This window comes from Salvia hispanica, chromosome 5, assembly GCF_023119035.1.
Source record: "Salvia hispanica cultivar TCC Black 2014 chromosome 5, UniMelb_Shisp_WGS_1.0, whole genome shotgun sequence".
NCBI lineage: Eukaryota > Viridiplantae > Streptophyta > Magnoliopsida > Lamiales > Lamiaceae > Salvia > Salvia hispanica.
Window position 1 is genome coordinate 4,522,705 of NC_062969.1, and position 14,965 is coordinate 4,537,669.

At 33.1% G+C, this 14,965-nt stretch overlaps 2 protein-coding genes across 3 annotated transcripts; one reads left to right on the plus strand and one right to left on the minus strand.

Annotated features, from left to right (window-relative positions):
- The first annotated feature begins 720 nt into the window (after positions 1-720).
- Positions 721-3,244, plus strand: LOC125187156 (IST1-like protein). The gene is made up of 6 exons (XM_048083690.1): positions 721-896; positions 1,395-1,527; positions 1,614-1,717; positions 2,181-2,352; positions 2,440-2,580; positions 2,749-3,244. The coding sequence occupies exons 1-6, from the start codon at positions 847-849 to the stop codon at positions 3,115-3,117; spliced, it is 969 nt and encodes a 322-aa protein (XP_047939647.1). The 5' UTR covers positions 721-846; the 3' UTR covers positions 3,118-3,244.
- A 6,780-nt stretch (positions 3,245-10,024) lies between these two features.
- Positions 10,025-11,537, minus strand: LOC125191262 (zinc finger protein JAGGED-like). 2 transcript variants are annotated; one of them, XM_048088778.1, is made up of 5 exons: positions 11,322-11,537; positions 11,097-11,191; positions 10,696-10,827; positions 10,540-10,627; positions 10,025-10,460 (listed from the first exon to the last, which is right to left on the minus strand). In XM_048088778.1, coding segments are annotated over exons 1-5 (567 nt in total). In that variant the 5' UTR covers positions 11,324-11,537; the 3' UTR covers positions 10,025-10,210. The 2 variants fall into 2 exon arrangements, with proteins under 2 accessions (XP_047944735.1, XP_047944734.1); XM_048088777.1 differs by having other exon boundaries at positions 10,696-10,830.
- Positions 11,538-14,965: the final 3,428 nt, after the last annotated feature.

Consider the following 14,965-nt stretch of genomic DNA (forward strand, 5'->3'; position numbering starts at 1 on the left):
ATCAATTTCCCTAATTATAACTAACTATTTTCTCTCTCCTCAAAATCATCTCAAATCTTTAAATTTACGTAACTCTCTCAATTTAAATTATTTTTTCGCAAAAAAATATATCAAATTAAAAATAATGTAATAAGGATTCCAACGAGATCTCAATTGCATATGTTCCGACGATGTTCGGGTGATGAAATTTGATAAATTATATTTCAATTTTTCGTACATGTTGATAAACAGCTTTTATCAACAAATGCAACAAAAAATCTCAATATATTGTAGGCAAAATCTCAATATTATGCATGTCCAATCTCAATAAAAATGTGTTGATATTTTCTTGTCCTTGTGTTGATATTCTAATGTCATATTGTTGATATTTGTAATACACAATGTTGAAAAAAAAATCACCCACGAAAATTATCATATGATAAGATAATGACGATATTACCCTTTTGTTGATATTTTGTCTAGTATTTGTTGAGATTTGTGAACTTTAATTTCATCCACTCATTTTAAAATCTAAGGATGGAGATTTAGCCTTAATTTTAAATTAGGATGCTATAAGTATTAGAACAGGACATATAAGTATCTAGTTTTCACTTCATTAACTCTTCTAATTTGTATCTATACAACTTAGTAAATCATGTCATTCTTGCCCGGCCCGGCCCGGCCCATTTATATTTCTTTCTCTAATCATTTTATGAAGAATGAACTGTAAAGACAACGCAAAGAAACAATATTTCGATTAATTTTTCATTGTAATCATATACCCCTAATAATGAGCGCAGAATTCTTGTAAAAATCGATCTCCTAACAAGCTGAATTCTGCTGCTTAAAGGGGCACACGAACTCCAAATGTCTATGCTGAATCAACTCTTCAACAGGGGACTCCTTGGAGCCAAATGGTTAGTTCAATCCATTCACTTTTCAACTCTCCTTTTTTCTATAATTGGAAGAAGAAATTTTAAATGCTAAGAATTGTCGATATTCGTCGGGTTTTTTCCCTTTCGATTTATTCATGATTTATTTCTCAATATTAGAACTATGTATATCCTGCAAATCGCGTGTGTTTATGTACGGATGATCATCTGAATCGGGATTGAATTTTGGGTATAAATTGTAGGGGCTTGATATTTGGATCTAGAATTATGAATGATTGTAAAAATTGCATCTTATGCAATGCTGCCAACCATTTTGGGGATTTTCTATCGACCTGAATTAGGGTTAAATTTCGTAAGGTGATTAATGAATTGTGTTAAGGAATGCTTTTATGCAATGGGAAAAGCTGTTTTTCTGTGATTTGGACAGTTCAGATTTAGATTCTCATATGAGTCTGCTTTCATAGGAGACTTGTTCTTGTAATTTTTAACAGTTTGGATTGATTACTCATACTTGTTTTGTAGTAAAACATGCTTAACCTTGGCAATCTCGCGTATCAAGCTTCTGCAAAACAAGCGGGATGTGCAGCTGAGGCTTATGAGGAAGGAGATAGCAGAATTTCTGCAGGCTGGCCAAGAAGCTATTGCTCGAATTAGAGTACTTATCTATTCATATTGAGAAGATCTTGTTTGCTTCCGACACAATGTTTTCATTCTGTGTTAATATTTTCTGTGTTGATATAGGTGGAGCATGTTATACGAGAACAAAACACATGGGAGGCATATGAAATCTTGGAGTTATTCTGCGAGTTTGTTCTTGCCCGTGTACCAATTCTTGAAAGCCAGAGGTAACCTCGTCCTTGGGTTTATGCCAATGCTCGTATATTTTCTGATTTTGGGATGTTTAGAAATACCAGAAGGCGTTTAAAGAAGTGCGTCATTTTATTTTTTAGCAATCTACCTTTGTTATGATATGGTCTAAAATAAGACAGACACTTCTGCATTTTGTGGTTATTATAAAGCAGTTCATTGTTTAGGTCTTAGCACATTGATTCTCTAGATGTGATAATCTAGAACTTTACGTGAAGCGAAGGCATTGGTTCGTCTCTATTCTGATCTAAGTTACATGTGAAAATCTGATGCTTGTGAGTTCATTGTTTTCCTTACATGGAGTCAATTTATCGGCCATTAATTTTTTATCGTACTTATGATTGTTGATAGTTCTAGTTTTGAATGTGATTGTGACAAATTAGTGGTGCTTCCTATTTTTTGAATCATAACATTTTATGCCATTTGTCTTCCTTAATACAGAGAATGCCCTACAGAGTTACGGGAAGCTGTGGCTAGCATAATCTTTTCAGCTCCAAGATGTTCAGATTTACCGGATCTATTGCAGGTCCGGAATCTATTTGCTGCAAAATATGGAAAGGAATTCATAGCTGCTGCATCTGAGCTTCGCCCCGATACTAGTGTCAACCGCACGGTTAATAGTCTTTTTATGTTCTTTTAGCTTGATATTTCACCATCCTTGCCAAATACGAATAATTAGAATGCGTTGTGTAATCTGCAGATAATTGAAAAGCTCTCGGTGATTGCTCCGCCCACAGATGTAAAGCTCAACATACTGAAGGCAATCGCACTAGAACATAATGTCAATTGGGATTCAACCAAAACAGAACAAGAATTTAGCAAGAAACCCGAGGATCTTCTTGTAAGGATCTCTGTCCGACTCTCGATCAAACTCTCTATGCATATGGTGTTATGATCTTTTAAACATTCATGATATCACCTTTCATAAGCATGCAACTCTTTTCTCTATGGTAATAATACCGATTTCTTGAATACATTATTATGATTTCATTTCCTTGCTATGTTTTAGAATGGACCAAAACAAATAGCTGTGCAACCTTGTCCAGAGCTAGAAGTTCGGAAATCTTCGTCTACCATCACAGATCAGCCAGCACCATCTTTACATGGTAATCGGCCAGCGCGCCACCTGCAACCTCCCTCTTCCCACAACAGCACTTCGTATGTGGAAACAAGGCGAGCTGAGTTATCAGCGAGGGAACATAGTCCCAAATCAATCAACGAGATCAAGGATCCCAACCCACAATCTTCCGATGACACTCTGCTAAAGGCTCGTGCTGCTATCACCGCAGCAGAGCGGGCATCAGCTGCTGCACGAGCCGCTGCTGAACTGGTGAACGCCAGGTTCTCCATGTCCAAGCATGACGAACAGAAAATCTAACCATGTAATCATCATTTTACATTATCGTTTTCTTTGTGTTTGTTATGTAAAAAAGTGTTGAGGGAAAAGGTGAAATTGAAAGGTCCAAGAATCAAATATGATGCAGCAGAGTTTGTAGTTTGAAGTATATCAGAGGCAGTTAGGTAACCATGTGAGTGACTGTGTGTGTGTGTGTGTGTTGAAATCCACACAATGTTTTTGGGGCATATATGAGTAGGGCGTTACTATATGTATAATAATGTGAAATAAATATAGGAGTAAGAAGGGAAAGAGTTAAGAGAGGGGTTGAGATGGTACAATCAGTTTCCAAATAGAGAGAGAAAGACAAAACTTAGTTGTGAATGCTTCGCCAACTTTTCATCTCCATGAAAAAAGACAATCACGGTAATGTGTAAGTGCTGCAGCATGATTGGTGATGAGACAAGCAGACTTCTGCCCTTTCTCAGATTTTTCATCTCATCATCATTTGAAAACTTAAATATTCCCATTTCCTTTTTTATCTTCTTCTTTTTATTTACCTAAACGATTAATGGTTTCTATTATGCCCATATCAATTATGTTGAAATCTTTGGATCAGGGAAGGTGCTAAATATAAAGTTCTGAAAGGTGCAAAAATTCAACATTTCTTTTGAGGAGGCTCCGAACTACACTTTTATAGGACTAATTACAATATAGCCCTTTTTAAGAGTAAGATATCTTATAGTAATGTGTAGTGAAGGCTGATTAATAAATGTATATTGTGAACCCCTTTTTTGTGGGAAATATTGTACGAATAAAAAGGCAAATTAAAGTAGTACTAATGTACCATGATATGCATGCGACGTCGGCCAATTGAAATGGTGGGAGCACAAAATAACGATGGGGTTTCCTCAAGGTTAAATGTGTGATATGCCACTTTTCACAAAAATAGATTTGGTATACATATATGCTTGCATACCCAAATCAATATATATAAATTTAACACGCACATGATATTTCATTCAACTTAGAATCCAATTATGCAGCCATAAAAGGACATTTCTCTGCACCTTAACTTCCACCGCAAAGAGAGCTGATAGGGATCCATCAACTTCATCTATTTTCTCCATTTTTTTAATTACTTCAAAGATTTTATTGATTGCAAATAATAATAGTAGTATTAAAGATTGCAAAGAATAATGGTACAAAAAAGACTTTCTGTGCGCATTAAATATCCAATGTTGCAACTAATATCAGAAAATACACTTCATAAACGTTGTTGAGTTAGCCAGTAAATATCATGTCAGCTAAATGTTGTCTAACTACAAAAAAGATAGCCAGATGCAATTACTTGTGGGATTTTTTTAAAAAAAATAATTAAAGATTTAGGAGGTAAAAGAAAGGGTTTAGGAAAAATTAATCTTTGCTTTATCTAGTTGTATCTCCTAATTATAGTTGTGACACATACAATGAAAACGGTTTTCTAAACGGTGATGCATTAATATATTTATAAACATAAATTAGCGGCGTTCTTTATTGCTTTAAAAAATGTTCTTAGCCAATTTTTAATTTGTTGGCAGTGGCTTATGGATACGTATATGAATATCTAGTGGATGCATGACGTGGTAGTGTTCGTGGACTGATTACATATATGCATATTTGAAGATAATAACTGGGTCAATTGAAGAAATTAAAAACTCATAGTAGTAATTTATACTTACAAGATTACCTTTTTAACTTTCTATAATCACAACACATGCAATTACAACATCAGCTTTGTTGTATCACAATATATTTGTAAATTATTAATTTTACAGTTACAAGTTTACAACACTTCCAAATCTTCAACGCTGATGTTTGGCCAATATGTACCGCCAAAATACATTTTATTGATGAAATTAAAGACGTTATGTTGTAATTGCAAAAACATAGAAGAAAGGAATATGTGTTATAAAAGCAAACAAAAAAACTTATACTAGCTGGGGTTTAATTATACTCTTCTTAGTTTCGCGCGTTATCACAAATCATCGACAAAAACTGAAAAAAATCTGATGCTACTGGGTAATAGAAAACCTAATACTCATACTAGTATATACTCCACTTATATAGGTATTGATTAATCCATGGGCAATTTTATAAGCACGAGAATTAATCCATGGGCAATCAAATGTCTTGTCCATTTATTTGATCTTTATATGGAATTACTCTTGGCAGATATACAACTGCATACACTCAATTCATAACTCGTTTACCAAAGTTTGTCATGTTTAATTAATGAATACATATCTCAATTCATCGACAAAAACTGGAATTTTTTCTGCTACTGTAGCAGAAAACCTAAAAGAAACATTTAAATTAATATACATATATGTAAGGGCACAATTTTATAAGCTCGAGAGTTTCTTCATGGGCAATCAAATGTCTTGTCTCATTATATTTATCCTATTAAAATTCTCAATCACTTTTTTGCACCCTAATGATATTAATTTATTCAATCAGTTTGCATAAATTCAGTACCTTTCTAGTTATTGTAGATATCTAGGACATGTACAGGTAAAGGGAAAAAATAGAAAATAGAGCCAACTTTAGACTTGGAAAAGACTTATGCTTTTCGAATCTGTATAGTTTATAAACTTGTAAATATTGACTTCAGGATTAGCTTCTTGAATTGTTTAGTTATATATTTACATCAAAACTATCAGTCTCCATTTCCAAGATGAAGTAGAAACAACTGCTTGTTTCTTTCTCTTATTTTATGTTTGCGTTTTAAATAAATTAAAGGACGACATCTGACCAAAAACATTTAATACAAGTAAACTTGTAAACAAAATTCAAATTAAAGAGTAATAGTTTCCGTAATTGGATTTGATAGCTATACCACATACATAAAGGCCTGCGACTCAGAGAGGCATGAATGTGAACAGAATGAGTGTGAAAGCAGATTCAGAAAATTGCTTGAATTAACTGTACTCATTGATCAGTAATTAAGGTGAAGTATATGGAGTATTTTAATTTATAAAATAAAACAAAAGTATTGATTTAATTAAATTGGAGTAAAGCATTAGGGTAGTGCAGCAGCAGCTTTAAACGTCTCAAAAATTGTGAATTGCAATTAAGCTGACTCTATAAAATCATAGGGGTCGTCGACTTTTGCTGCAGCAGCAGCTGCACCTTCAATTTGTATCTTTAAATTTCTAAATGTTTTAATTAAAATGATTATGCTAGTGTATTTAATTAGACTGGAATGCAACTTTTTTAGTGAAGTTTTTTTCTGGCCTACTCATGCGATGCTTGCTGGAAAACCCTATTAAGGCAACAGTACAATCTAGTGTTGTTCCTTTCACCAATGAGGTCTCGGGATTTCAGCTATGAGAGAGAGAGAGAGAGAGAGATTTAGTGTGTGTATGTGTGTGTGTGTGTGTGTGTGTGAGAGAGAGAGAGAGAGAGAGAGAGAGCTAAACGTTCTGCACTGTTGAAGTGTGACAGTGGACTGCTTCTTTACTCAATGGAATATTGCGAAATTGTTAGCAAATATACTTTCTATAGTGGTGTGACATCAATTAATTGGATAATATGGTGTTGGATTAATTTGGTTTCACTAGGATAAATGGTGCATTTTTGTGATATTTTATGTGACTGATATATAGAATTGAATATTAATAGGAATATAAAAGAGTCATCATTTTTGTGAATATATAATTTCAATAAATAAGTTTCATTTTTTATGTTGGTATTGTTAGAGAACTAAGTAGCACTGCAAAGTAGGAGCACTAAAAGTTACCCATCTCTCTAATCACCCTTATCTATATGGTTGTGTGGTCAGTGTAAGATCTAAGTTATTGCTACTATTGTTTGTCTAAACTTGACTCTAAATGGAGTACCAAAATGTATAAAATCAAATTGGATTTTAAAAAAATAAGATGATTTAATTAGAGATTGAGAAATGTATGTAGTAAAATTTAGGATTGGGGGGAAATGTATGATTAGGCACTGAAATATGGAAAAAAAAAATTAAGTAAGTAATGGAGGTTGATTGACCTAGAGAAATTCAGAGGCTAACTAGACTGTGAGTTGACCTGCCAATTAGAGTTGCCATATATTTGTTCCTTCACATCCTATATTTGCCGAACTTAATCTGCAGCTTTTGACCGTAATTTACTTTGCCCTGCAAATATTTCCCACACCTATGTTTTCTTGTCTCTCTTTCTCTATCTGAATCCATACATTTGATTTGTACATTAGGGCAACCATTATAACTAGCCGTAACCAAAATTTTTGCATGCTTCAAAATTCAAGAATTATTACTATAATGGAAGAGGTATTTGAACAAAAGAAAATGATACTTCCTCCGTGCCAACTAAGTTGAGTCGTATTTTTTTTTTTTTTGGGGATGTCTCAACTAAGTTAAGTCATTTCCTTTTTTTGACAAAAAAACAAAACAACCAATCACTTTTAATTCCATCATCTACTTTACTTTATCTTTATCTTTCCTAACTTTCAACACAATTTCTTAATCTCTTGCTCAAAAGTTTTGACTCAATTTATTTGGGATGGACGTAGTATTTATTTTTTTAGGAATAATATCTACTATTATGTGATAGAAATATCTAAATATTACTCCATCTAAGCCAAAGTGTTATTTAGCAGAGTAGAATTTTTAAGAATTATATAGTAGAAATCGAGATATTTTGTAGTATTATCTAAATCACAATTGTATACAGTATAATTTTCTAGATTTTGATATTATCTAGTAAACTAGTAGAGTACTATATAGATTTTTATATAAAAAATGAATATATACTTCCTCTTTCTCACTTTAAGTGGAGTATTTCTTTACTGTCACATTATTTTATACATGTAGTGTTATTTTGTGAGATAAGTGAAGAGAATAAAATTATAGAGAGGGTGATGTTTCTATTTTTAAAAATATATCATTTAAAATGTGATCTTAATATGTTATTTAGAGTGAGACAGATAAATAGTAGAATATAAAATAACAGAGTAGAGATGGTAGAATACGAGAGATGTGTATATATTTGTGACTAACTTATCGGTTAATATTCATCATAAGATATCTACAATATCGGTTAATACATTTGTGACTAAATTATCGGCTGGTATTCATCATATATATTTTGTTGTTCTATTAGAGCATCCACAATAGTGGCTAACCGATTCGCGTCGTTAGCCGGTCGATTAGCTGAACTATTGGAATCGGCCAGCCGCGAATCGGCGAAAATATCGGCGTGGGCTAGCCGATTTGAGGGCGCTGGCCGCCATTGTGGCGTGCCAATCGGCCAGCACTATTTTTTAATTTTTTTTATGCATTTTTTTTATTTATTGCATTTTTTAAATGTATTTTTTTATGCATTTTTTTATTGTATTTTAATGTATTTTTTTATGATTTTTTTTAATTATGTAATTTTAAAATAGGCACATAGAAGACGGGCTAGGCCCAATACAAAATTAAGACCTAAAACAGAAACATGTCACAGCGGGACCCCCGTTCGGCTAGCGGCAAACTATAACGGATTCAAGGCATACTAACATTTTTTAATGTATTTTTTTAATAAATTAATGAGGAGTAGAGTGGGGCGGTGGCTCGTGTGTGGAAACCCGGATTTTTTTTTTATTATGTAATTTTTTTTATTTTTAGTTAATGTACTTTTTTTTATTTAAATAAAATTAACGAATTTTTCCCGTATATGTTTCGTAAATTTAATTCCGTATTTTGTGTTTAATTCCGTAAATGTAGTTGTTTTTGAATTATTTTTATTGCGGCTGGCCTATGGCTGGCCTAGGGCTAGCCTATTTAAGTAAAATGCTGATGTGGCAGGTGGATTTTTAGTGCTAATGACATGGCAAAGAGAGAGAGAGTGGCTCGCCTATGACTGGTATATGGCTGGCCTATTCTTACCGTGGACGATATTAGGAAGTGATCGAATTAGCAATTACTTCGGCCCTAATATATTTCATCTACCCAAACCAGTACACTTTGACAAATGAAATGTGAATAGGAGTTGAGTATATTTTGCCAACCTGTTAGATCGGTCAAGATTTGACATGTGGTATTATATTTCATTAGTAATTTTCTTGTATATGAATAACTGGAAAAGTTGGTCTGTGAAATTATTCATGTGAGAGGAAACTAGATGTAATATGGTCCATATTGGATCTGAAAATTAATGATGACAGCGACCTTGAAGCAAATAGAGTACCTAGAGACAGATTCGGGAATTGAATGAAGTGCAAGAATATAGACTATTAGACCTATTTGTATGTATATAAATCTTTACATCTTACTACTTGGTATATATTTATTATTAATATATAGTACTAGATCTTAAATAGTCGTTTCAGTATTCTGGGCGTTCGAATGAATTCGCTTATTTATACGAGTATATTTATATTTCAATATTCACGTGATATTACTATTGTTTGGCATGTGTAAACATTTAAAATGCATTTTTCAGAGCAAACGATCAACTAATTAAGTTATTATAGTAGTATATTTTGATGTTTGCATTTATCAGTATGCATAAAGCAAATTAAAGATATTCTTTAACACTAACACCTCATGGAACTACAGTGAATAAAGGAAAATTATGACTCAACACGTGTTGATTCGTCGATCTTTTATGATTTATCTTCTCGTAGAAAGAGATAATCGATGAATCACCTTCTTCGTATAAATCTATTAATACTATACAATTTGAAGAAATTATAAAAAATCATTAAAATACTAGTACTCTAGTTTTCATTATTCATTCAATCCATACGACTTGCAGATAACATAAAACCTAGAAAACTCCACAATCACATCTTAATTAATTGATTAAATATGGAGTAGTTATTTGACACAAGAAAATTGGAAAGAAAGAAGCCTCCAATCCGAGTTGAGGAGAAAGTAAGAGATGTGATTCATGTGAAAAAATAAAGCCAAAACTGATGAGCATTGAAAGATTTGTCAGCATGTTTTTGGATTGATTGTGTCTGAGAGAGAGAGAGAGAAATTAAGAGGTAGCAAAACAGTTATGATAGTAAAAAACAGAGAGAAAAACAAAAGAAAAGAATCCATGTTGATGCGGATTGATCGACATATACAATCCAAAACGTTTTCCAATCTTGTCCTTGTCTACCTCCGGCCCCACCCCACTCCTTCCTCCTCATTTCTACCGCCGGCGAACCCCTGCCCCACCGGCGCCCCTATGCACGTGTACCTATTCTCCCCCTCCATCACATGCCCCACCAAGTACTCCGGATGGAACGACACCATCCTCGGCGGCGACGCGTACAGAGGAGGAGGAGGCATCATCCTCGTCGGATACACCGGCCTGAACGGCATCGCTCCCTCCCCTCCTTGCGGAACCGGAACCGGCTGCCCTCTGCACATATCATAAATTCAGTCGGTGACTCAAAAAAGAGACAATTTTATTTTATGAGTGAGAGAGAGAGAGAGCATACGTTGAGACGTAGCTTAGGTGGCCTGTGGGAGCTAAATCATTGGTGAAAACCAGTTGCCTTGCCTTGTTCAATGTCTCCGTCTCCCTCTCTGATAGTAGTATTATATAAGCATTTGATTGTATGTGTGAAGAAAGTGGAGAGAAGAGATAGTCCTACCTTGGCGGTGGCGGTTCATGTGGCCGCCGAGGGCTTGGGATTTGCAGAACTTGAGGGAACAAAACCTGCACTCATACACCTTAGAGGCTTCATCTTTTCCTTCCTTAGCGCCGCTTTTCTTTTTCCTGTATACTGCTGCACCCCATGCCAATTAAAGCAACTTTGATGAGACTAATCCTCCCCCTCTTCTCATTTTCGATTTTGGATATACCTTGTCTTGTCATTTTTTCAACCACTTTCTAGGGTTTCGTTCTCATACTCCCCATCCCCAACAATTTATTTTATGAGATTATTATTTAATTCATTCAAAATGTGCACTCTTGTTCTAGAGAATGGATCTTAGTAATATGGAAGTAGTAGGTGTGATGGAGTAATTAATTACTAAGAGAAAAGCTATGTACCAGCAGAAGAGGAGCTGTCCTCAGGGACAAGTTTGGCATCTCTTGCATAATCCTCAGGTAAGTTGTTGAGGTCTAGTGGGTTTCCCTCTGGTCTCCTGGAAAATGTATACATACCAACAAATAAAATTTTAATTGATTAGTACTAGCAACAAGTGAAAGAAGAAGTTAGAGTGTGAAAATTGAAAGAAGATGATCATGTGTGGGGTTGAGGGGTGTGATACATACATGGAGACGACAAAGAAAGACAGATGAAAAAAAGGATTTAAAAAATGTGATTTTGTTTTTTGGATGGGAGATGGGATGGAGAACTAAAGCTTGGGAGATTATAAGACTTCAGTTTGGAGGCTATTAGTTGAGTGATGTTGAAGAAAGGAGGCTTGAAAGTTCTCTATCAGTTTTTTCTTTCTGCCAGCTCTTGTGGAGACATCCCTATTCACTCTCTCTCACTAAAATTGAAACAACACAAGCTCTCGTGACTTTAAAAAGGAGAGGATGAAGCCCTACTCATACTAGCCTGCATAACACAAAACACACACACACTAAATTAATCATGGAAAAAAAACACACATTTTATGTAAAAATTGAACCCTTAAGTTTCAGAGTAGTGACCATAAAACATGCGTCTTATTGGTGCAGATAGCATCAAACCCTTTTTCATTCATTTTTATCAGAATTGCCACTATGTATATCTGTGTGTGTATATATATGCCCTAAGGGCATTGAAGACAAAGGCTTTGCCTTTTAGATATGACTGTGCAGTTGTGATCGGTTTTGATGTAAAGAAGCATGCTTGAGATTATTATTATTGTAAATGCATAAAGATTGAAAGGGCTAATGCATGATGTGTAGCCATCAATATAGTACTTGCAGCCCAAGAAAAAAAAAATACCCAGGAGATAAACTTTGAGCTATTTTGGTAATTAAGAAATTTTTTATCAGACCAAATTCAGTGGATGGATATTTTGGAATTACATAGGTTGTCTTGATTGAGTTGCATCAAGATTTGTCTTAATCATTTTGGATTGTGCGATTAGGTGAAAATTTATGTGTGTTACCGCAGTTAAAGAATGAGTGGTTAATTGGTGGAGTAGTAATATTAGGGTTAAAAGGACTGCACATAAAGGAAAAGGTAAATATTGTGGTCCTCCTCATATATCTAGAGAGAGATAGGTCTTGCTTTAAGTGAATATTTTGGTTTCTTCCTTCTAATTAGTCTGCCAGTTATCTATTAGTTTTGTAAATATTCTACATGAGAAGCAATAATGCACACTTCATCTCTCGGTATCTCACACCTGAAATCAATGGTAGGATATCACAATTCAACAATATATACTGTATACATAATACACATACACAAGGTGTAATATCTACGCTTCATGCGTGTGCACATATGGAATATGCAAGTATAGCAATTATGAAATTTTATCGTTTGAAGACATGATGATCAGTATAGAAGTAGTTTTTGGTACATGGTTAAATAAAAAATCGTTTCTGAATATTTCGTTCATTTTCTATTTATTTTTTACATACATTAACATAAGTCATTATGTAAACTTTTTAGTATTAGTAGTAGTATTATTTTAAAATGGAGGTCCATGTCTTCATTAATAACACTCTAGAATAGTACTCCATAAGTTATGGGCCGTTATTATTAATTAATTTGGGCTCAGGCCTTCGCAATATTACTCGGCCCGTAATATGTAAGTTGTCTTATGTTTTGCCTTAAAACAACATGCGATAAATTTAAATATGAACAAATGTCATTAATTATTCATTTTGCTTCTAGAAATCTATAGACTAGATTATGAATTTTATTTCCATTTAAAATTATTTTATTCGTTTAGGCCGAAAGTCACTGTGAATGAAAACGCCATATTTCCGTAACTAGCTTTGGAGCCCAGGCCCAATTTTGTCACGCTATGTAACTAATCATCCAAAATTTAATCGATCAAAATTCTAAATAAAAATAATTACTCCATTTTTTCCACAATAAAATTCTATTTTGCTATTTTTGCTCGTCTCATAATAAGAGTTTTATTTCACTTTTATAATAAATGGTAAGTAGGTACCACATTCCACCAACTTCTACTCACATTTTATTATAAAACTAATATTATATACAAGTGAGACCCACATTTCACTAATTTATTCAACTCACTTTTCTTTTTATTCTTAAAATCGGTGCTCAAATCAAATAGAGCTCCTATTATGGACGGATAGAGTAAATTATAAAAGTTACCGGAAATAAGTTTATAATATTTGGAAGAATAATACACATAATTGTATATAAATTTGGAAACTCGTAGTGAAATACTGTATTTTACTGAATTGTGTTATTATATGGTTTCCTCTTACTTACGAAGAGTACTACTAGTAGTACTTATTGGAGAAAATAATAATCGAGTTTAATCTTTAATTAGGTACAGAATTCAATGATTTGAAGAAGGACTGTATTTTTTATCTCACTTTTTATTGGCCGTACACAATAACGCAGTAGAGAGATACGCCTGAGTGAGTTGATTTGATTCGATCTTCTTCAGCGTCAGTTTTCCAACCACACGATCCGATGTCGTTTTGCGGAAATATATTATGCACGTGTAATTTACAACTAACCATTAAAAACATTTTTTAGAACAATAAATCTATGTGACCAAATTTTGTACAACCAAATTTTTATTTATTTGACAAAAAAATAGGTTTATTAATGAATTTAATTAAAATATTAGATACATATATAGTACATGGAAAGTGCATAATATTGTGGTTATATATTTATGATTTTTTATAATTTTTTTATTTTTTTAGAATTATATATGTAACTAGTGCCTACTTTAATTCAAATTTTAAAAATAATAGAAAGAAAATTCAAATATAAATATAAAAAATGAGGTTAAAGGCTAATAAGTCTTTTTAACTTATCCACTTACTATATTTATAATTTTAATATATAACTAATACATCAAATTATTAATATAACTTTATTTTGCTTCAAAATTTGGTTGTTTATCATCGCTTTTTTAGAAATCTACTTTTCAGTAAATCTCCAGACGGTAGTAACTATTGACGTTATACCCTTCAATTGAAACTGTTACAAATGTTGGTTGAGTCTATTGACACATTGCAACCTTTTACCACAGCTTAAATGTATCCAATAAGGCTTTATCATCCATACGTCGATTAAATTTTATCTTTTGTTTCTTGATCATTCATATTTAGGGGTGCAATTTACAAAATCTAATAAATTAGTATAATTGTTATTTTTGTTCTTCTTAACATGTGCAATACTCTGTACATAATAATAAGAGAGAGGTATACGTGTACTATTAGTTACCTTAGTACAACAACCTTTATATACTAGTACATGTTAAATATGAGGCTAAATGTCTCGGGATTGAATCAACCGACCTTTAAATTCATGTTTATTTGAACATTTCAAACCTAAGCCCAAAAACCTTTAGTCTCATTATGATAGAGACCTTTAAATGCTTTAAATGATAATATCTAGTGTTTGAATTGCTTGTTAACTATTTTGTTAGGCCCGCTTAAAATAGCAAAGGCCCGTTGAATTCGGGCTAAAAGGAGCTGTTTTACTATCGTATAAAATTCAGTGATAACAATCTTGGTAACTTTATTTCAAGTCTTAAACTGTCTTAAATTAATATAGCCTCAGATTTTGGAAATATAGATAAAATCAGAGGATTGTTTGGGAATTTCACACTATAATATAGTACTCCGTATATAGCAAATCAAACATGTGATATTAGCAACATTATTTACTTTAGATAATATATCATCAATTCAAACACCATAAATAAAATTATAAAACCAAGATAAACATTGTTGCAAAATAATTATGCTCTTATGTAGAT